Source organism: Diadema antillarum, unplaced genomic scaffold (genome assembly GCF_040938485.1).
Source record: "Diadema antillarum isolate AM-2024a unplaced genomic scaffold, OU_Dant_1.0 scf00000217, whole genome shotgun sequence".
NCBI classification, from domain to species: Eukaryota; Metazoa; Echinodermata; class Echinoidea; order Diadematoida; family Diadematidae; genus Diadema; species Diadema antillarum.
Window position 1 is genome coordinate 273,358 of NW_027271106.1, and position 21,457 is coordinate 294,814.

A 21,457-nucleotide genomic window follows, 5' to 3' on the forward strand; every position below is an offset into this window, starting at 1 on the left:
GTTTTGAAAGACAACTGAGATAGAATAAATCATTACGCCTTGATAGCCATTGACATTTTACCTAAAGCACAACTGGTCAAACCTCCAGAAGAGAGGCCGCGTATTGCGTATAAATCATGATTCACACCTTCAGAATACATTGTTTATCATCGTATGTCCTTAATAAAAAATCGTCTTTTCTCTGTTTACAGAGCAAAAGCGGATTTTTAGCTTTCTAACTCATTGTCTTCTTCTTTCTGTTTTTGCAAAATCAATTTTAAATCCATGTTTTTCATGTGTCACACCAACAGTGGTGAAACAGCATGTTAAACATCGTGATCGCCATTGACGTGAGAATGTCAAGGACATGCCTCATACTGAGCATACTCCTTCCGGAAGAATGGCTCACACATGACAGAAAATGTTTCTTTTTTATTTTTCTTTATTTTTACCGGGACGATACACGACAAAGGTGACAAACATGCCGTGACTCCCTCTCTCAGCCTCCCCCCCCCCCCCCCCCCCCGGCCATCGCATTGCAGCTGCAAATGAGATGTTTTTAAACACTTTGTCGAACATTATCTCGTTGAAAAGGGTCGGATGATCTTCCGAAAGTAATCGAAGTGTAAATATTTTGAATGCATTCCTGTCTTCTGTTCCCGTCACAGCAGAGCTCCAGCCTCCTAGTCACGGTATAAAATCATTGACACAACCTGCGAGTTCCGCTGGTGGTATCCCGGAAGTTTCAGACTGAGAACGGCTGAACATAGTACACCGGTGCAAGTAGGATCCTATATGGCAAGATAGATCGACTTGAACTATCCCCTCCCGAAACCTTTATTATCATATTGTCACAGCATCATCAATGTGGTAGTACACCGTCTGTATCCTGTGCATAATGCCGTTACTGCTGTTGTGATAATCATAATAATCACGCCACTATACCTACAATTCATAGTCATAAATTATATACTCACAAATGTATAGCTTATTATCGTTACAAGTGTGATATGAGTAATTATGGACAATGATGGTGCAGCAGCTCCGTGCTAAAATTACGAAAGAAACGGACAAGCAAAAACGCGTATTTCGTTGCGTAGAAGGCGCGAAGGTTTACGGGACCATGGAACTGCCCAGACTGGGCCCTGTGAAACTGTTAGGCCTAACGCTCTACTAAAAGGGACAAAGATGGCAAATGTTTTGGGCTAGATCGGTTGAAAATTTATTCTGAGTTGATGATAGGGTTTTTCTAAGCTTGAATTGTCCTGATGAGCCGGTGGCAGAAGATAGCGTCCCTGGGCCTCGCTGACATAGGGGGCCTACCAGGTCAGCGAGAAAGATAGATCCTTTGGGGTGTTAGTAACGGGGCAAACTATAGGGAGAAACTGTCACTCCGTGAACTTTTTTGAGCCTGTCACTGGCTGAACAGAGTAAATTTGTCTACGTTGACTTCACCTCAAACTTGACCTTATGTCGAGGTCACGAGGCACGCTTACACGACCAGGCGCTCGTGGTTGTCCGCGTGATTTGATATGCAGGGAATATGATCCCTGTCCCGCTGTTCCCGTAGGGACCATAGTCTTCTTTCTCATTCGTAGTTTTAAACTTTTACTCCGGAAAACGAATCAAAATGCCACCTTGGAATTTCTACTTTGAAAATGCACTGTGTGAGAAGTCAGAATCAAGGCTTTGAAAGTTGAGCAAACGTGACTTGTAGAAAATGGTGCCTCGAGCACTGTTGAGAATACAATCTGAAGATTCATCCCTCTAATAACGTAAACCATATGTCAGTATTCAAGTCTACTCTAGGAACAAACTCTGCCTAATATCCACTGGGGGTCATTAATGAATAGTCTCGACAGCAACGCGACTCTTTGTAATCTTTCCATCCATTAAAACAAAAGTATTACAAAAGTATGTTTCTCCAATATGTAATCTCTTTGAATTTCACTTGGTCATGTCGTGATTTTCGTCCGTCTGTCAAAATTATCAACTTGTGAAATAAGCATTTCATTTTAGATAATACAGCAGAGAGAAGTCGTGATCAGGCTGTGATAACAAGCCTAGCTACGGTGACAAAGTGAAATAATACTCGCTATTCATTTGTTTGATTGTATTTGCACCTGTTACAACATTTCAAACAAGCAGCGTAGCGACGAAACAATGCTTACATACGTATCTGCTTGTAAAGCGTGTTTTTATCATTTCCTTTTGACAATTTGAAAGAAAAGAATGTAAACCGCAAGCAAACACAAGAACACGCGTAAACAAACACAAGAACACGCATAAGACGTGACGTTAGGCCAACGTAAGACAAAGTGTTTCATAGTTGAATAAATGCATCTGCAACAATGGATCAATGACAAAGAACAACGAGAAGCCAAATTGCATGAGTTCTTGTCAGGCAGTTAATTTCTCTTTCAATTTTTCCTCTATAATTATCCCACCACCACCACTGTAATTACCAGACCGAGAACAACATTAACATCAGTATTAACAATTACAGCAACAACAGCAGCAATAACTGAATTCCATGGCCACAATATTAACATTAATGTGATGTGTTGAGGCAATATCAACAAAGGGTCTTGTAGGGGGTGGGCTGGGGCCCGGAGGAGGTCCAGAGATGTATCCGTGATTAGCAACACACATCAACGATGGGTGACTGACGAGTTGCAATATAGGATGTCGAGTGTCTACCCGTGTCATGCGAAGGGTCATCGCGCGAAGTAAGTCACTACCTCTTCTTAATGGCCTTCTTTATCATTATAGATGATGCATAATACGCATACTCTGATTGATTCTTGATTCTTTATTGGTTGCAAAGAAGTGTAAAATCCGACCTTATATTCTATTGAAATTACAGCTAAGCGGCTCCATCCATCCACTACCTCTCGTGTTCTTCTATTTTTTTTATCTTTTATCTTCACTCCACGCATTAAGCTGCTTTCTCCCCCCCCCCTCTCTCTCTCTCTCTCTCTCATACACACACACACACACACACACACACTCACACACACACACACATACTACTTTGTTTCTCTCCTCTCTTTTCCGGCATGACAGCGACTTAGTGTAGGGATTTGTTCAGGGTTTTTGTTTCGGATAAGTTAGGTTATAGGTCTTTTTGTCTTAGTTTCTTTGTTTCATCCATTTTCAATGCTTATCAGTCTATCGATCATATACTTTCTTGTATTACGTGTGGGGGAATGCAGCCTACAAGCTCAGCTTTTTAGCATTCCTCCCCATTTCCAACATTTTCCTATACCTACAAGTTTTCTGTAAATTTATCCTTTACTTTGTATGATGAAATTTATGCACTGTATTCAATTTGTGTAATATATTTATATGTTTCTGTTGGAAATGAAAAATAAATGAATGAATGAATGAATACTCTACAGTATGTCCCCCCCCAAAAAAAAACAAACAAACAAACAAACAAACACAAACAAACAAACAAACAAACAAACAAAAACAATCGAATTTTTGCATTGATAACTTCCAATATGATTAAACTGTCTGAATGCTATTTCAGGGTCTAAACATATAACATCTTACCTATATTTTGCAGAAAACCCCATTCAATTTGGTTGGGTGGCCACAGAGGAATATAGATCGTTGTGAAGCATGTAATGGATGTGATTCTTCAAAGTTTAGCTCTTGGATGCTCTTGAACACAATGGACAGAACTTGGAGGGAAGGGATTCCTGACATGCTCTGTAAAAATCCTAATTTCTCTCTGACCACTGAAGCAAATCGGATGGGGTTTTCTGCAAAACGTGGGTAATAAATTGTAGTTTCATACCTGAAATTATATTTGGATTGATTCACTATTTTAAAAGTTATCATTGCGGAGGGTCCCGTTGTAATTTTTTGGGGACATATGGTATTATACTATATCGACCAGTATGTATGCAAACAAAGTCTTTCTCAAATTCAATCACCAATTTCTTTAAAAGAAAAGGCGTAGTAGAGGTTATAATGTTTGTTTATTTATTTGTATCTAATATATATATTACTTTAGGCTTGAAAACGTTTGGTCGAGTTATCAGTCATATTCGCGTAAAAGAGCATCAGTCTGATGATGAAACAAGTTCGTTGTGAGATTCCAGAGAGAGAATAACGCAAGCTAAACGAGCTTCCTTTCTATCAATTACTGCCGAAGTTTATGGCTGATTAATCAGTTTCTTAATTTCCACGCCATGATGACGTTATGACTTCAACAAGAAGGCTTGACCAAACAACAGCTTCATTTTAACTGCAATTGACATGAGACAAGAAAGTTGCTGACCTTTGCAGTTTCTCATATTTTCATAGACAGTGACCTCAAAACGATGATGTCATTTCGTCACAAATTCCTTTCTGCATTATGCACTTAATCAATTTAGCCTATGTAATGATCATGTTTTGACCCATGATTAACAACGACCGCCCCCGTAATCATCATCGAATCAGTATTGCCAAGTTATTACAGCTACTATACAATTATTTGATGAAAGGAATGTTTGGGGTTTTTTTAGTTTCATTCAAAGACACTGAAATTTAATAAAGATTAAATAGTGCGCATATCAGTGAGAGTCGTGGGAGATAATGACCAATAAGCAACCAATCTACACTCTGAAAAAAATAGGATCAACTTTGCACCTCTCCAGTGTTAACATAAGGGAGTACCTATACGAGTGTAACTGTGCAACTCTCAGACCAGTAAGCACTTGTAAAGGTGCAACTTTTGCACCTCTCTGGTCTGAAAGGTGCAAAGTTGAACCTATAAAGGTGCAATGTTTGCACCTCTGGTCTGAAAGGTGCAAAGTTGAACCTATTTTTCTTATTCACAACATTTTGTGATCTGAAAGGTCCAAAGTTGAACTTACTTTTCTTAGAATGTAATTTTCACAATTTGTGGACTGTGCATATGTGCAAACTGTGTGTGCATGGGACTCCAGTCATCTTTCTAGTCTCAGGGACAACTCCTCTCCTTTAAGTCCAGAAGCGATGTCAGTCTTTAGGAGTCTGTTTCTGAGCCTATCGATGGACCATGGCCACAGACCATCTGTTCGTCTCTCCCGAGGCAGTGATGTTATCATTACCTTTCTCTCTCTCTCTGTATCGGTGTCGCTCGTTTTCCGGTCGTGTCCTCATGAGGTTAGAGAAAGGTGTCGCGTGTCTGGACGCTGTCACCGCAAAGGAGCACCGTGTACTTGAGACACCAGCACGTCACGTTGTAGTGTACATGCGAGGAGAGTTCAAACGTTGATGTAGGTAAATTTTTTGCTGAAGGTCAGACGATAGAAGACGATGAGTGCTCCGTATTTGATTGGACGTGAAATAACCATATTTATGCGATTTAGCGTATTTTGAAGGCCGATATCAATCACGCGTAGATTCGTTCGGGTTATTTATTTATTTTTTTTTTTTGGGGGGGGGGGGGAGGGGGTTGAAACAAAAAAAAAGTGAGCAAAAAACATTCGGGATGTCTAGACAGTTCACGCCCTACGCGGTATGTGCATTACGCCCATATGCCCAATGTTTCAAGAACTTGGTGGGGTACAGTGAATCGGCAAATTGTCCTCCCGCGACTGGTCCCTAACTCCTTTCCCGTTGTATGGGTGTGTTTAGACCCGTGCTTCATATGGTATTCCATTTTACCTTTCACTACTAAATGTTATGGGCTTGTTAACACGCGTCTGTTTGTGTATCAACAAGTGTCTGGTGCGTTCCTTTCCATCGAGGTTAGCTTGTGCTGAAGGTTCTTACTTTTTAAACCCTGTGAACTTGGACATTATTTCTTCTCTCTCTCTCTCTCTTTTCAAGGAGGGCGGTACTTGGACAGGACATGATTTTACACAGCTAAGCTGAATCAGGATTAGAAGCCGTGACATTGGCTACACAGTACTTTTATAAAGATTAGATCAGTGAGACGATAAACACCAATTTTACGACGAGTTTGATACAAATATCTGACAAACAGTACGAAGATGATGACTTTTGAATGTTAGTCAATGTTATTCAGTTTTGTAACTCAATGCAGGCATTCGAATCTCTCTATCCATAATTTATAGGGCTAAATGCATACATTATTAATTATATCACTTATGATTCACCCTGTCACGCATACCCATTTTATGTTGATAACTTCTAGACAGGGGTTTGTCCAAAGCGTCCTGTGCATTCTCTAAAATACTACACTGTTTAGGCCTATGTGTTGAGATGCAGAACCAATCAACCTGTTCCGTTTAGCTCGAGCCCCCGTGGGACAACTGACGGGCGACATCGGAGGCTACAACTGTTTTTAATCTCCGTTCACCTCTATCGTGCTATGTACACCCTGATGCCTTGGCGCGTTGTTGACACAGATTGCCTGCCAATGTCACTAGACGCAATTAAGTATACTGTTTATTTCATGTCCCATAAGCCAATTTCTGTTCGGATTGGTTATTCTTGACGTGCCTGGGACATTGATACGACGAGCGCACAGACACTTAAATGCCGACAGCGTTTTTTCCTCATGATAACAATGATAACATTGATACTCGAGCGGTGACTCCAGTATTCCTTTAATTTGTCGTACTGTATGACAGCTATTTCTGAGGCCATCATCTTCGTCAAGCGTTCCTATGATGATTGTCTCCTGCATTTCAGTTGTATTTAGAGTTGCTTCATTTTTTTTTTGAACGCATAAAATAACACCGTCTTCTTGTATCGTCAAGGAATATTGTCATACATTTCAGTTAATCACCCATCTGTTTCACATTTGTGTTAGATTCAGACGATACTCAATAAGTTTGCTCAAATGACCTTCCGCTACATTTGTGTATGAAAATGACGTGCAGAAACAAGATCAATCAACTACGATAAGAGATGGCAACTGTTGAAAGGGGGTCATCCCACTAGACCGACACCCACGAGTCATACAGCCCAAGAGTTCGACATTGAAAACAGGTCCATGAGTCATACAGCTCACGAGTCATACAGCCCATGAGTTCGACACTAGACAATTTTAAAAAGCCCATGAGTTCGACACTAGTTAAAAACAGCCCACGAGTTCGACAGATACAACACGGCGCGTAATGTGTCGGTCTCGTGGGCCTTGTTGGCTTAGTGTCGAACTCATGGGCTGTATGACTTGTGAGCTGTATGACTCGTGGGCTGTATGACTTGTGAGCTGTATGACTTGTGGGCTGTATGACTCGTGGGTGTCGGTCTCGTGGGTGTCGGTCTCGTGACGTGCACCCGTTGAAAGTACCTGTTGTCTCGCCCTCATTCCCATCAGCTTTCCTATTGAGTATACACATCTCTCCCTCTCTATTTCTCTTCCATCTTTCTTCTCCCCCCTCTCCCTTTCTCTCTCTATATATTTTAGATTAGTTCTTAACTGATCACGGTTGTAATAATCGTAAGACATTATCATATGCCAGGGAAGTCCAATACCAGGGAAGTGCAATATTCCACACCTTACCAGTATTCTTACAAACTTGCCCCTCTTTTGAAAGATTTAGAAAATTATGCCGTCAGTTGAGTTATACGTTTTAAACAAATACTTATCATAATACAGTGGTTATTTATTGATTTTTTTAACAATTCTATTTAAACTGTTTGCATGGTTTTTTAATGATTTTTCTTTTTGGTTCCACTAACCCCTTTTATGGTATTTTAAACTCAGTTTTTATTTTTTGGTGTGTCTTTACAGTACTTTTTATTACACAGTTGTTTTTTTCTTCAATAGTACACTTTGTCTATGCCGAATTCAGAATACATTTTATGTCAGTCTCCATGGTCTAGTATCTTTTTAAGCGCGTATTGTTTTGTGTATATGTGTTATACTCGTATATGATTTTTCCATGAAGTCTATTGTAATCCAATGTTTTATCATGTATAATTATGTACACAGGGCTCCCCTGGAAAGCAGTTGAGAAACTGAGGGGACTACCCTGTTTAAATATGATGGAGTAAATAAATAAATAAATAAATATCTGCGAACTGAACACCATGCAGATTATAAAAGAAGGAACTGGCTATGTAGCGTAGCTATAATTTTGTGCAATGTAACTCAGGAAACAACAAACAAACAACCAACCAGTTACAATTTACCTTTTATGATAATAACTGTTAACCCTTCACCAATTTTATTTCTTTGATGTCTTTGTTTTTGTTTTTGTTTTTGTATACATGAAGAGACTATGTGGAGGTGCTTGCAGTGTGAAATGATATAGACAGCACATATGGCTCAACGAAACTGAGATCTGGAGTTTAACGTGCAACTCCATGGGGGTGGGGTATCATTTTGCCAATACGGTGGAATACCTTTATACGACTGTGCGCTCACCCATCATCTTCATTCGCGAGGAAGGAGCGATTTGCCCTCTTCTAATTCAACATTTCCACAAAGAGTAATCATGAACAAGAGTGCTCCGAATAACGAAACGAGCGAGGAAATAAATACTCCAAATATATTGCTTTCATACCTTCTTTTTTTTTTCGTTCAACCAGGATATTTCCTCAACTGTCTACCACCCAATTTCAGTAATGAGATCTGGAAAAGGAAGGAAAAAAAGAGAGGCTCTAATCTTGTTTTCAAAACTTGTGCTGTTAGCACGTTGTCTAGAGACTCCGCGATTTCCTGTTTGGCACTGCGGTGTCGGAAGCGTCTTTGGGGACTTTGACATGGTACTTGTTGAGAGTCCACCGGCGACACTGTGACGTCACTTTACTCATAAATCCCTACCTGGAAATTGGCACTGATTAAACTTTTCCCGAAAAAAATATTGTGACACAAATCTATGTTGTTCCCTTGTGTACAGTATTTTCTGTTCAGAACCATCAAACTCGAATACTTCGTCAATAAAACGTTCATCTGAAACAACTCTGTTCCGCTATGTCACATGTATATACGGCTTATGCAACGGCAAAACACCTGTGATTTACATTGCTATCTCTGTTATTAATAAGCTTTAAGAAATGGGTGTCTTTTAAAGTTACGTATTGTCGCTGCCTTGCATCGGTGCTGTTTCAATTCAACTTGTTTTTTCAGCTTTTTGCTCTATACTTTCATTTGTATTCTTGACTCAAATTCTTATGTTGTTGTTTGTTTAATAGATAGAGGAGCATTGGTTGGTATTCATTTTACATGAGAATTTCGTTGCGTTACTGAATGCAACTGGAACAGATAATGATTATAAATGATAATGGTAATGATGCTTATACAACCCTTTGATATTCATAAAGCACCTCTTCAAATCCGTACCTTTTGGTTCAAGGAAGGGATAGAATAAAACGTTCGATCTAAAAGTTTTGATTCCCTGTAGGCCCATATGCTGTTAGCAAATTAATCAACTATGGCAGACTTCACAAAAATACGTTATAATCCTCTCCATATGAATAAATAATGAGACTTGAACAATCCTCCCAGAGAATGCTTGTCTTCACTCCAAAAATCAATCCAAATACCAGTCATGTAGGACAGGATTTCCACTTTCATCATCAACCGTTGCAAAACACAGAACATACCATCGTTTTCAAGTTTGATAGTGCCATCCATGAAAATCCGCCAAGCTGGCACAAACTAATGACTGACCAATAAGCAAACAAAATCAATGAAAGTTGGCATTCAGATTTCATGTTTTAAAATGACACACTCTGTATCATATGACGCAGACAGTACATCAAATATAACCGCCAGACCAGAGAAATTATTATGTATTGAAATGTATTATGTCAGCATATACAGCAAATGACGGACCGACTCATGATGAACGTGTCCACATTTTCTTTCGCCCACGTGAGGGCTTTAATTTTAGATAGTCCACGTCCGGAAGTTGCATGGGATGCATTTTAGAGCTTAGATATAGAGCATAATCCCTTTGCCTTCCCGATTTTTAAAGTAGAAGAAGAAAAGAGAAGACCCATTGAGGTTGAGCACGCTTCTATCGAGACGGACGATATAAATAAACTCATTGGACAAGTGTTACTAAACAGAATGCGTATGTAGACCCTTGGCACTGATATTGCACAGAAGGCATCAGTGCGAATGACAAGTTAATCTGGACTATATTCAATAATCACGTAGCGACCTATGTGTTTAAATTTTGCATGAACGTGAAGCAAGTGAATTTTCAAGATGTCCACGTTCTATTCTGGGATACGTTGCCATTTTTTTTTAAAGATAATCCAGAATGCTCAGGGGAAAATCACTCTTGATACTACCAGGGAGGTGACTTCCCTGATACTACGGTTTTCTCTGATACAGTTTTCTAGACATTCTTCTGTTTTATAATAAAGGTGTATGGGATCCTTCGAGTGTAAGATCTAACGACATGCCCAAAAGAAACAAGGTGATGGTTTCGCGCCTACATCTTAATGTATTTACGCGCATCCGCGATGTGATAACCAGCAATACAGTCAGTAGACCAGGCTTTCACTGTGGCAAGCACAGTATTGATATTCATGCCTGATTTATGGGATCGCAAGTTTATACTGCTCCAATGGTTGCATGAAATTCGACATCAATGAATTTAATACAAATATCTAGCATACATCAGACTCATGATGATGTAACGTCATTCTGACACTTCTTATATTTTTTTTCTGCGATTAGAAACATAACATCGTCGTTCGTTTTGACACAACGGGTATGAGTCATGTACAAAGCATTTTGTTTTTCACAGCAGATCGAGGTACTGTCTAACCTCGTCATTACCCACGCCGATGTAATCGGCAGGGGGTTATGTAAAGGGTTCCGTATGTTTGTTTGTTTGTTTGTTTTTTTTTTTTGTTTGTTTGTTTGTTTGTATGTTTGTTTGTTTGTTTGTTTGTGTACAAGATAACAAGAGAACGGGTAAACGGATTTGCACGAAATGTTCAGGGAATGTTTGGATAATGACAGGAAAGAATCGATTAGATTTTGGTGATAATCGGTTGACCCTTGCAAATTCTGTGTGACCTTGAAGTTTTGACCCCATGGTATAAGCCGATTCGCAATCTCGGCGCGCATTGCATTGTGGGTTTATGTCAAAGGTCATTGGAGATAAACAAACTTATAATAATCGTAGTCTGCACTTGAATCGTACGTGTGTACAGTGACGATTAGAATTCAGAAATGAATATTTAACTATTTATCGAAAATGGAGGCAAATGGGACGGAAAATGAACGTCAGCTAACCTTGGAAGAAATCAAATTTTGGAAAGTGGACGCTTTAAAGGATTTTCTTCGCATAAGAGGACTAAAAACGACGGGTTTGAAAGCGGAGCTGCAAGCGTTAGTCTACAGCGCAGTGCGATTTGGATACAGTGTGAAACCAAGCGAAGTTGAAGAAGAACGATCGCGGTCAAAACAGTATGCAGAATTGTTGTTCATAAACGGAAAACAAATTCCAGATCCGTTGGCGGACCTGAAAGATGACTGGTTGCCAGAAAAAGAAGGAGTGAAGTTTTGGCCACCCGTTAGTTATTTTGAAATAGCCGAGTGGTTGTTAAGCGAGGCGCCCTGCCCCAGTGAAGCAAGTAAGATGGAACGGAAATCGCGTGGTACTAGACCAAAAACGTTGCAAGAAAGATTACTCTCAGACTACAAAGAGGGAAAGGCCTTCTCTTACTTCAACAGCAAGTGGCTCCACGAAATATTCTACCACCCAATTTCAGCGGAAAGTGAAGTTTCTGTGTTGAAAGCACAATGTACTCCCTCATTGGCAGTAAAAAACATACCTCACAGCGTGTGGGTTGCCATTGACAAGTCCTCCGGAAAAATCTACAGTGCCTACTGTAGTTGCTTTGCTGGGTAAGAATCACACAAATTATGCAATGATGTTGTTGCCAGATAAACTTGCACTTAGACTCTAGTAAATTGCTGAATAATAGTTAATACGAAGGTAGACTATATTGTTTGGGACTAGGTGACTTAGGTCTAGATCTATGTGCCGTACAAATGGGCATCTAAATGAACCGTTTGATTTAAAAACCCAAAATACTTACCTTGTCTCTTCTTGCGTCCAGTTGTGGAAAATTTAGGTTTTGATGAGCGCACTGTATTTTTTTCTCCTATCCAATTGAATAAGCAACTTACACACACTCCTGCAAACACCATGTAACTCTATGGCCAACACAAATTTCAGCACTGCCCTCTATCTGACAGATTGATTTATTTAATTTGGGGGGGGGGGGGGGTCCGCCAGTGCTAATCCCTCGAGTCGAGATCTAGTATATTTTAATAAAATATGAACAAGATCAGTGATCAGCATGATGTGAAGCACATCATCAAGATATAGAGTCTACATGTAACATGTATCCAATTGAAGGAGTGGGATGAAAAAAAGGATATTTTATCACTAGGGTGTACAGGACAATATTTTCCACAAGTTCGATAATGTTCATTTCTGTCTCCAACTATAGAAACTGCATGACACGTAAATTTGCACAGCTCATACCAATGGCTCCCCGACTGGGTAAGAGTAGGATGATACCTCCGTTTTGAAGTTTAAAACTATTATTATATTGTTGTCTATATATGTTAATTACATTATGATTTGTATTCTACTTTCTACAGTCTGGGATCTTCATGCAACCATGTTGCTGCACTGGTTTTCAAGTTGGATCATGCCTTCATGACTGGAGTGTCGCAAAATCGACATCTACCATGCACATCGAAAGTCTGCAGTTGGAATGTGTACAGTGGGGGTGCAGCTGCAGTTCTTCATGGCAAGCCAGTGTGTGAGATGCAGTGGGTGAAACCAAGCTATGGAAACAAAAGTAAGCATACTTTACTTCCTATTTTCAATACCCCCCCTTTTTTTTCTTTTTTTTTTAATCATTACATTAATTCATCCATGGATTATGAGTAATGGTTAGGAGGGATGGCATATTTCCCGATCAGAATCTTATTTCCCACCTAATTGTCCGGGAAATATAAATTTCTCCCATTGACTTTCTATTGTTTGGACAGGGTTCGGGAAATATGACCAAAAGTGGAAAATATGCCAGTGCCTGATGCCTGATGGTTAGCATGATCAAGAATTGATTTAGACCCCAAATTTATGATAAAGGAGAGGAGTAATAGAAGGTAACTTTTTTGTTTAGAATTGAATTATCTTTCTCCCTCGATAAATAGGCCAATATTTTGTTATTGTACATGTATATTAAAGGCATAGTTTAACAGTTTCTAGATTTAAAAAATCTGAGCTGCATGGTCCTACATGCTATCAGAGTATGTGATGGGGTGTAAAAATGCACCTGTGAAAAAATTAGGCTTCAATGTTATTATTTAGTGCTTCAAAAGAGTGAAAACCTAAAAGATCACCCCATAGACTACAGTACTGGAGTTATTATAGCTAGCGATAATAACTACAACTTTCATAGATATCTTGATAATGACTGGTTTTCTTTCATTATTTTTGCATTCTTGGCTGTTTTTTCATCCATCTGAACATGATTAGAGAGGTCAGGCTACACAGTTTTAGAATTTTTTAAATCGATCAGTTACGATGTTAAACAGTGGCTTTAAGCCGTGTGTTTTATCAAAAGAATTGGAAAACAAAAAACTACAATAAAGTATGAATCTAGGATGTAAATTTTTACTACTTGTTTAATAACTTCTGATATTTAATGAACTTTAAAAAAGTATATTTAGGTTGAAAGGCCTCTGAAGGAAATTATCAAAATTATTTATTATGTATTTTGGGGTTCAATGTTGATTCCATTTTTTTTTCTCTAATACAGGGAAACGCAAACAGCCAGTCAACACAGCAGTAAAGAGGCTATTCAACCCAATGGGAAGCAAGGCAATACCACCAGCAAGACAACTTGCGAATGCCATGTACCCAACTTGTGAGAGATCAACAGTATTTAAGTATTTACAGGATGAAGAAAGCCACAATGTGTCACCATCTGTGAACTACTCTCCTGAAGTAGACTTCAATCTGGGACAAGAGGTAGAAGTTGAAACAAAGAATTCAGTCGATCCCGACTGTCTGACAACTTTAGGTGGCAGGTATGAGACTGTAGAGTCGTTCCTGAATGGTTTGCCTACGTATACACAGGAGGAAGTTAATGTCGTGGAAGAACATACAAGAGGCCAAGCAGAAAATATACAGTGGGCAAAATTTCGTGCAGGAATGATAACAGCATCTAACTTGAAATCAGCCATTACAAGGCAAGCTACGCTCGATGATCCATGTTCTTCCAAAAGTCAGGACACAAAACCTATCATAGAAAGACTGATGGGTCGTTCTACTATTGATCGAAATTTACCGAATCTGAAGTATGGACGGATAATGGAGCCAATCGCAAGGAATGCATATGAAACAATCCAAAAAGAAAATGGCCACCAAAGTGTACAGGTAAAGGAGTGTGGTCTATTCGTCCATCCAATCAAGGTGTTTCTTGGAGCTTCACCTGATGGATTGGTTTCTTGTAAGTGCTGTGATGAGCCTGGAGTCCTAGAGATAAAGTGTCCTCGGACCATTGCCTTTGAGGAACCAACAGCTGAGAATCTCGACTATCTCACCATGGTAGATGGAGAAACAAAACTGAAAAACAATCACCAGTACTATTATCAAGTTCAGTGCCAAATGGGGATCACTGGACGCACGTGGTGTGACTTCTTTGTATACACCCAATCAGGATTCCATCTAGAGCGCATTTTTTTTAATAGAGAAATGTGGAACAAAGCGATGGATGTGGCCGAGAAATTCTTCTGCCAACACATTGCCCCTGAACTTGTCAGTAAAAGCCATGAACCGTAGCATAGTGTGTGCAGCAACTGTATTGAATATTGACAGTACTATGAATGGAATATAACTTAAAATATCTGGAAAATATTTATCATTCACACTACCTTTTACCCCTTAACTCTTTATGCGTTACTTTAAGATTACTTAAAGAGTGATATCCAAGAAAATGAACTTAAATACTTTTCTGAGCACATTAACCCTCTCAGTACCAGACCTTGCAAACTCCATTGACTTACTAGACATCTACATGCCTATGGTAATGAGAGGGTTAATAGTGCATTGAATTGGTCCCCCAACAGACCCAGCACCTTGGGAGAAAGGTATTGATTTTTTCGATTGTTCATTCCCAGAACAATGAGCAGTACTTCCTGCCTTTGAATTTCATGACAATTGTGCAAAATTGCGAACGTAACGCATAAAGGGTTAATGGCAGACAGAGACATTTGCAGCCTAAAATGTGAGATTTCTTCGGTTATTTATGTCTTTCACATAAAGCAGTTATCAATCTAGAACCTTGAATTAGTACTTTGTAATATTTTGTCTGAGCTAGTTCAAGGGGACATGACAAAGTCTCATCATTTTAAATTTTATCTGGTTAAAATGTATATTGCGATATCAGGCGACACTAGTTGATTAGTTTTCATACTTTACAAATATTGTATTAAAGGTATGATTCTAAGATTTCACACACATTTTGAGAAGAGTTAACATTTATTCATGCAAAGTTTTGTGACTTTTCAAGGTGTATGAACATATCAGGTTTTAGGCTGCAAATGTCTCTATCTTTAAGATATTTTTGCTAGTATCATTAATTTTCTGATTTTATTCATAGATGAAATGAAAAGATACGTGAACTTGAAATATCGAGGTAATTTTATTGGTCGTAAGCATATTGTGAGTTTGCACTGTTCAAGGAAACAAAAATCGTCATTGCTATACCTGCTACTACATGTACATGTACTTACATACATGTACATGTACATCACTGGGAAATACCTGTGCCTTGCCTAAATGACTGCATACAGATTCACACTCTTTTCTCATAGATTATTAATATCAAAATGCAATTATGCTTGCCATTTTTTATGCTTCAAGAGTTATTCACAATGACCCTGATGAGAACGATGTATTTGCTTTAATATGGAATTTAATAGACGCTAGTCTGAGATATGGAATTTAAGAGATGCTACTCCGAATCTTCACACAACTCGAATAATCGAATAAGTCAAAGAAAAATTCTGGTTCAGATAGGTGTAAACCAGTATTTATTTTATTGTGTAAAGCAACATTTGTGAAAGGATTTTTTTCTTGTTCATTTGTATTCAATTTCAGCGAGGTTGACTGCACGTATTCGTGTACTGTTCTACCTCTCCCCCCCCCCCCCCCCACCTCCCCCTTTTCTCACTTTTTTTTAGTGCTCTCTCAATCTCTCTCATGCATTCTTCACCCTCTCAACCCTTTCACTCTATTACTGCAGGCAGCTACTTATGACTTTAAAAGATAACTTGTGTAAGTACAGCACATAAGAATTTGAAGACTCAAATACAGGTGCATATTCATTACATGCATCTTTCTCTTTTAATGACATGGCCATATTAAAAAAAACATCTTTCAAATAGTTCTTTACATTCAAATTCATCATTCATGTAACCATTTTTAAAGGGAATTACTCAATGTGCAAGCACAAGTGATGGTGGGATAAACGTGACAAAACAAGTAGACTGGGAAAATCATGAGTGATCTATGAGGTTACATGTACATGTAATTTCTCTGCATTCTTGATAGCTGTTTCAATACAATGTCAGTATTACACCTACATGTACATGTAGGTAAATGTGTGTGTATTCTTCATTCTTAATTTATTTCCATCCAGTATCAGTACTAGACCTGTGTGCTCCCTAGATATAATTAAAGCAACAAACTTTAATGTACAAGACTAGTAGCCTGTAACAAAGTTTAAAACCTTTAAAATGATGGTAAAGGTTATCAGGTTTTTCATCAAATTGTAACTAAAGCCCACCGCGTACTATTGCCAAGATTCACCGGTCTTAAGACCAGAAGTGTGACGTCACAACCTTGTCAGTCTCCAGTCTTAAGACTCGGTCTTAAGACCAGTCTTAAGGATTTGACATGTCAAATTTTTTAAGACTGGCCATTGACCCACTGTGCAGAAAATGTATGCAATTTCATGTTACTTCATGGCTGAAGACCATCGTGTAGTGTTCAGCGGGCATTAAGGTTATGTGTTTTACTAAATTTTATCGGGTGTACTTATGTATACAGAAAAAGATCTACCTCCTCAATGTCTGAGCTTCAATGCATTGAAGACTGGCTCACTTCTAATAAAACAAAACACCTGAACATGTAACTGAATTACATTTTGTTTCATTTGTATAAATTTCTGTACAGACTCTCAGTAGTCATGGAATCACAAGATACATACATGTATTACCAAGTGCGGACCTAGAGCCAAAGATTATAATCATTATACAGGGAAACCCCGTTATAACGAGGTCCAAGGGACCGCCAATTTTTCCTCGTTATAACCGGTACCTCGTTATAAACGTATGCATTTTTGTACCATTTTGATATGTGCAAATGAAAATGGGACCAGTAAAATCTCCTCGTTGAAAGCGATATCTCGCTATATCCGAGCTCGTTATAACGGGGTTTCCCTGTATACTGACATATAATGTACAATTAAGCCCCCCTCTTCCCCGTAGAACCGCGCCTGAATATTACAATAATTTTCAAACAAGTGTTCAGCATTACTCCCACGTGCCGAAGATTGTGACTTGGCCTTGAACCAGAACAGCCTGGTGGGCAAGTTCCTGCCCTGCATGCAGTAGATGGCAGGTTTGAATCCCACTTCCAGTTTTTTTGTGACTTGGTGACTTGCGATATTCATTACAGATCGAACATGCGACCTTCACCACATGAGAGTAATGCCGAAATTTGTTTAACAAATTACAGTTCACTCCTATTAAAGCTTCTTTATTTACTATACAGGGCGGCCCAGAAAAAAACGGCCTAACCTATTTTCCACGGATTGTTTTTGCAATGAATGGTATCAGTGGATAAGGTAACATCTGATTAGAAAAGTGACACCAAGATGAGCAAATTTGGTTGAGTAGTTTTCATTTTCTAGTACATTTTGTCAGGTAATGTCGAGCCCTAAAAATTTTCTCGTCGGCTAACCCTAAACTGAAAATAGTGGATATTTGAGCGTACCACAGTTGTTTAGGGTAATCTGATTCAGTTGATAAATTGTATTGACTAGAGACTACTCGTAAGAATTGATCAACTTAATCTGATTACTCTTTCTAGCTGTGGTACGCCCGGATTTCCACCATTTTCAGTTCAGGGGTAGCCGACAAGAGAACAATTCTAAGGCGTGACATTGCCCCACACAATGTACTATTAAATGAAAACTGCTGAACCAAATTTTCTGATCTTGGTGTCATTTTTCTCAGAAGACGTTACCTCATCCACTGATACCATTCATTGCAAAAACAATCCGTGGGAAATAGGTTAGGCCATTTTTTCTGGGCCACCCTGTATAACAATTGGTCAAAGTTAAATGATAAACACATTAGAAACCATTTAGCACCTAAAAGCAATGTTAGGTGCATTACATCAACAGCACCTAAGACAATGTGAGATGAAATTTAGAATGGATTGAGCATTGATTCTATTACACAAGCCAGGATTTGGAATGAGTGGGGGCACAAAGAGCAAATATAAAATTGGCACAAAATGACAATTAGATTTAGCTATATTAGTGTACACATTCAATGTTTTGGTGAATTCAAAAATTTTTTACTTGATCTACAGAAAGTGCTAGATTTTGTCCCAAAACACAATTAAACCTACTAGTACTTGCAATCATTTTGTACAACATATTTTCATTTATAATTATGACAAATGGCAAAATATCACTATAGGACCCTACATGTAGTACATACAATACCTATATGGGAACAATTCAATATTTCCAAAGTTTTTTGTATTTTCTTTTGAAAATGATTTAACAAAGCATTAAAATTATTCACCCAGCACCACAAAATAGCACATTTATAAAAAAATTTGATTTCATTCAATTTTTGCAATTTACCATAACTATCTTGTGGCTTAAAATTACAGAGGGAGCGCGCATCAACTTTGTCCCCTGCCTGGATCCACCACTGTGTTGTTTTGCTGTCTCTTTCAAAGCACGAGAGGGGGGAAAAGGATATGAAAGAAAATATTTTCGAAGAAATACTTTGTAGTATATGTAATTTTTTTTTTTTTTTAAGTACAAAAGCAGTAAGACATCACTTTGAAGAATTGAAACTTTACTCTGTTTTGGATATATATGTACATCTTTTCCATTACAATTTTTTTTCAGTTATTTGACCTCACAAAAATATTTTGAATCATAGTCATGACATAAAACTACCACAAAAGTTTGTAGTCCACCTGAACATCACTTAATAAGATCTGGTTGCAGATTAACTAGAGCTGCACATACAATCAATATATCATCTGCGCTGGGTACAAGTGTGAGAGGCATTGTGTTGTTTAAGATTTTAAAATCTTTCAAACGATTAATTGCTCTCTCCACATGAATTCTAAGATTGGCAATAACTTTTGTCTTTTGCACTTTACTCCTTGTCATCTGACGCTTGCCTTGTGCAGCTGGTGGTATTTCAAGCGTAGCATGGTGCAAGAGTAATTCTTCCTGTATTGGAAATCCCCTATCGGCCATTACAACATCATTTGGGTCTAGGAGGCTTAGAAACCCACTTTCTCTGAAGATTGCAACATCAGATGCTCTTCCTCCGTAGGCTTTTGACAAGAAGGAAATATGCCCATTTGGCGTGATCCCAACTAATACTTTAATGGTATTATGTTTCTTATAATCTGACCAAGTTGATGCCTGCAGGTCAAGTGATCGTGGCCTCTCAATGAATATTTCCGTGCAGTCAATTATGGATCTAATGTTCCGGCAGTGCTTCCTAAATTGTATGGGCATATTAAGAGAGATGGATGATCTGTTTGGCCACACAATCAGAGGTTTTAGGGTCATTGCAAGGAACCTTAACCAAGTTGTAATTATCTGGGAGCATGTGCTGGATACAATTCCAAACAGCAATGCTAGAAACTGGACAGTCAAGTCTAATCGAAGACGCATCAGAACAAGTAGAAATTCATCCTTGAGTTGCAATTTTCTCCTTGGACCAGATTTCTTTGGGGTACCCTTGAATGGACGGCCTTTCCTGCTACATTTAGCACTCTTCCAGTAGCTCATTGTCTTTGCATGAGGCTCTACAAATTTGTACATGTCCTCAAATGCTTGTTTGGAGCTGATACCTGTACAATGGTTAACATCTTTGTCAGTACTTATGTTCTCTGCACATATAAGTTTCTTTCTGCAGCTCTTTGGTCCTTTGTTTTCAGTTTGTCTTGAAATTAATTTGTGTTGTAACTCCTTGACTCTGTGTTCAAGAGAAATAATTTTTGCCTGTTTTTGGATGCAGCCTACACAATCACAACTAGGCTTGCAATCACACTTGTAAGTGTACCTGTGATCCTCTTCAACCTTCACTGAAGCAGCCATGCCAATAGATGGACTTGGTGTTGAAGATGTAGTGGGAGTACGGCAAACTCTTTTCCTAGATTTGGTTGGCTCTTCACGATCTCTTGGTGGTGCACGCTTTGGTGCTATTTGCGGTGAAAGTTTGTATCCAAGATGAAGTACAGGATCAGGATGCGCCAAGGTTGGTTTCCCATCCGGGAAATGTTTCGAACACACTCTATCATGAGGTTTGTTTATCCAGTTTTTACCAGTTGATTGATCCTTTTGGTTCATAAGCTTATTCCATCGCCTTCTGCCATCTTGATCTTGCTTCTCAGTGGGAAATGGGAAGAGATGAAATGGAGGATCACAATCACAACACCCTAGTCCATTGAAAGTTTGATGCTTGGAGCATTTTCCCTGCTTCCACTTATCCAGCTGATAAGATCCATTGCTACAGCCGACAACTGCACACAGCTTCATGGTGATTCGAGCTGAAGTGGAAGAAAAGGAAACAAAATAATTTACGATACTATCTATCCAAACCATCTTTATGTGTAAAAACTAAAATGTGCTGGCTCTACTGCCCAGCACACAAAAGTAGGCATAATTAATCATCTTCTAGGCCCAACTGAATTAATGCATAGCTAGTTGGGCATTGAACATGAAAGAAATATAACGATACACAAAAAAATATATAGCAATATAGACCAACATGTAAGGATTTTCGATAGTTACACCGGAAAGGGTTCTGTCAATTAAAAAAAAAATGAAGGAAGCAAAGACCAAAAAGTAGGTTGCATAAAGAAACAGTGCACAGTACCATGCCGGTGCTTGTCAAATCCACCACCACCATCCTGCGGAGAAGTTAGAACAATTGGAATTGTGAACCAAATCGACTGCTCCCCGCAGAATGGGGGAATCAGGCACTGTGCATGGTTATGCAATATTACTTGCAAGCCTCTTTCATGCTCTGACGCTAGACATAGATCTGATGACTCACTCTCCACAAATGTAAACAAGATGCTAAGACATACACGCACACCGTACACAATATTAAACATAACAACTTTACACTCACACCTTCAACATCTTTCTCACAGTGACAAAAAAATGTGCTCTCTCATCCAAAGACTCCCATTTAATTAAGGTTTTACAATAACATGTCATACTCATACTATAGGCTGAGTTTACACGTAGATCT

General features: G+C 38.8%; 1 protein-coding gene across 1 annotated transcript; it reads left to right on the forward strand.

The window, feature by feature from the left end:
* The first annotated feature begins 10,958 nt into the window (after positions 1-10,958).
* On the forward strand, positions 10,959-15,893 carry LOC139724507 (uncharacterized). The gene is made up of 3 exons (XM_071635641.1): positions 10,959-11,749; positions 12,515-12,717; positions 13,684-15,893. Exons 1-3 carry the CDS (start codon positions 11,097-11,099, stop codon positions 14,706-14,708), a joined length of 1,881 nt encoding a protein of 626 aa, XP_071491742.1. The 5' UTR covers positions 10,959-11,096; the 3' UTR covers positions 14,709-15,893.
* The last annotated feature ends 5,564 nt before the right edge of the window (positions 15,894-21,457 follow it).